This window comes from Electrophorus electricus, chromosome 5 (genome assembly GCF_041902795.1).
Source record: "Electrophorus electricus isolate QZ-2024a chromosome 5, ASM4190279v1, whole genome shotgun sequence".
NCBI classification, from domain to species: domain Eukaryota; kingdom Metazoa; phylum Chordata; class Actinopteri; order Gymnotiformes; family Gymnotidae; genus Electrophorus; species Electrophorus electricus.
In genome coordinates this window covers 11,397,501-11,400,000 of record NC_137501.1, presented here as the reverse complement: position 1 = coordinate 11,400,000, position 2,500 = coordinate 11,397,501, and the positions used below count along the sequence as shown (strand labels likewise).

General features: G+C 40.0%; 1 protein-coding gene across 7 annotated transcripts in view; it reads left to right on the top strand.

Moving 5' to 3' along the window:
- ank2a (ankyrin 2a, neuronal) overlaps positions 1–2,500 on the top strand; it is an 84,962-nt gene that overhangs the window by 19,520 nt on the left and 62,942 nt on the right. For 6 of the 7 annotated variants that reach the window (XM_081714184.1, XM_081714180.1, XM_081714179.1 and 3 more), the window contains one exon: positions 2,343–2,441. In XM_081714184.1, coding sequence (XP_081570310.1) covers positions 2,343–2,441 — 99 coding nt within the window. Of the gene's footprint in view, positions 1–1,272; positions 1,713–2,342; positions 2,442–2,500 lie in introns of those variants that run through there. The other variant, XM_081714182.1, reaches the window with a different exon arrangement.

The window sequence follows — 2,500 nt, the reverse complement described above, 5'->3', positions numbered from 1 at the left end:
ACAGTGAGATTTATAATGTGTAGTATGTACAGTGAGGTTTATAGTGTGTAGTGTGTACAGTGAGGTTTATAGTGTGTAGTGTGTACAGTGAGGTTTGTAGTATGTAGTGTGTACAGTGTAGTGTGTACAGTGAGGTTTATAGTGTGTACTGTGTAGTGTGTACAGTGAGATTTGTAGTGTGTATTGTGTAGTGTGCAATGTGTACAGTGAGATTTGTACTTTGTAGTGTGTGGTGTGTACACTGAAATTTTTAGTGTGTACTGTATAGTGTGTAATGTCTACCGTGAGATTTGTAGTGTGCAGTGTGTACAGTGAGGTTTGTAGTATGTAGTGTGTACAGTGAGGTTTATAGTGTGTACTGTGTAGTGTGCAGTGTGTACTGTGTAATGTGTACAGTGAGATTTGTACTTTGTAGTGTTTAATGTGTACAGTGAGATTTGTAGTGTGTACTGTGTAGTGTGTAATGTCTACAGTGAGGTTTGTAGTGTGCAGTGTGTAGTGTGTACAGTGAGATTTATAGTGTGTGGTATGTACAGTGAGGTTTATAGTGTGTAGTGTGTACAGTGAGGTTTTTATTGTGTAGTGTGTACATTGAGGTATGTAGTCTGTAGTATTTACAGTGAGGTGTGTAGTGTGTAATGTGTACAGTGAGTTTTTTAGAGGGTACTGTGGTGTATACAGTGAGGTATGCAGTGTGTAGTGTGTACAGTGAAGTTTCTAGTGTGTAGTGTGTACAGTGAGGTATGTCATGTGTAGTGTGTACAGTGAGGTATGTAGTGTGTAATGTTTACAGTGAGGTTTGTAGTGTGTACTGTGCAGTGCGTACATTGAGGCATGTAGTATGTACAGTGAGATGTGTAGTGTGTACTGTGTAGTGTGTAATGTGTACAGTGAGGTTTTTAGTGTGTACTGTGTGATGTGTACAGTGAGGTATGCAGTGTGTAGTTTGTACAATGAGGTTTATAGTGTGTAGTGTGTACATTGAGGTATGTATTGTATACTGTGCGTTATGTACAGTGAAGTTTGTAGTGTGTAGTGTGTACACAGAGTTTTATAGTGTGTAGTGTGCAGTATGTATTGTGTAGGTTTTAGTATGTAGTGTGCAGTATATATTGTGTAGTGTGTAGTATGTAGTATGTAGTGTGTAGTATGTGCTATGTAGTGTGTAATATGTAGAATGTAGTGTGTCGTATGTAGTGTGTAATAGGTAGTGTAGTATGTAGTGTGTAGCGTGTCATATGTAGTGTGTAGTATGTACTGTGTAGTGTGTAATATGTAGTACGTAGTGTTTAATATGTAGTGTAGTATGTAGTGTGTAGTATGTGGTATGTAGTGTGTAGTATGTAATATGTAGAATGTAGTGTGTAGTATGTAGTGTGTTGTGTGTAATATGTAGTGTAGTATGTAGCGTGTAGCGTGTCGTATGTAGTGTGTAGTATGTGGTATGTAGTGTGTAGTATGTAATATATAGAATGTAGTGTGTAGTGTGTAATATGTAGTGTAGTATGTAGTGTGTAGCGTGTCATATGTAGTGTGCTGTATGTGGTATGTAGTGTGTAGTATGTAATATGTAGAATGTAGTGTGTAGTATGTAGTGTGTAGTGTATAATATGTAGTGTAGTATGTAGTATGTAGCATGGAGGTTCTAGGTTTGTTGCACCTTTTAAAAAATTTTGTCTCTCAAAATGCACCATGTCTGTCAGAACGGAAAGGTAAGCCTCAGTCAGCCCTTCACTCACACGTATTACAGCCATACGGAAATATTCATCACTAACTATCCATTATTGATCATCGATTATCAATTATCGATTAGCTACTAGCTGTAGTGGGTAGTGCCTAAATGCTGGGTTTTTGTCAGATTTTTTAATTTCACGCTGGTGAAAAATTTCTTTAACATAAAGACTCATATTAGGCTCATATGAGAAGCATATGTGACCATGCTCATATGTTGAGAAAGAAATGAGTCTTTTCCTTGTGGTGTGTTAGTGCATGATCTGCCTGTGCCTGATTTAGACGGTTTGCGCATGATCCAGTCGTGATCCAGCCGTGATCCAGTCGTGATCCAGCCATGATCCAGTCATGATCCAGTCGTGATCCAATCGTGATCCAGTTGTGATCCAGTCCGTCTGTTCTCTTCTGCTTTGCTGTCTTGTGTTTTTGGCACAACTCTGATGTTCCGAAGGCTGAAGTTTCACACGTTGCATGCAGGACCATCACAGTCCCACATTCACTGTCCAGGAACTAATCCCCAGGAACTAAACCCCGCTCCTCCTCTCTCCTCCTCTCCTCCTCTCTTCTTATTCATTTCACTTAACCCTTCTGTCGTCCTTTTTCCCAAGCAGAGTGGATTCACACCTCTCCACATCGCTGCTCACTATGGCAACGTTAACGTTTCTACACTGCTGCTCAACCGCGGTGCGGCTGTGGACTTTACCGCCAGGGTAAGCCTCTCAGCCAATCTAACACCAGAATTTTAAACACTCAGCCAATCATAGACCAG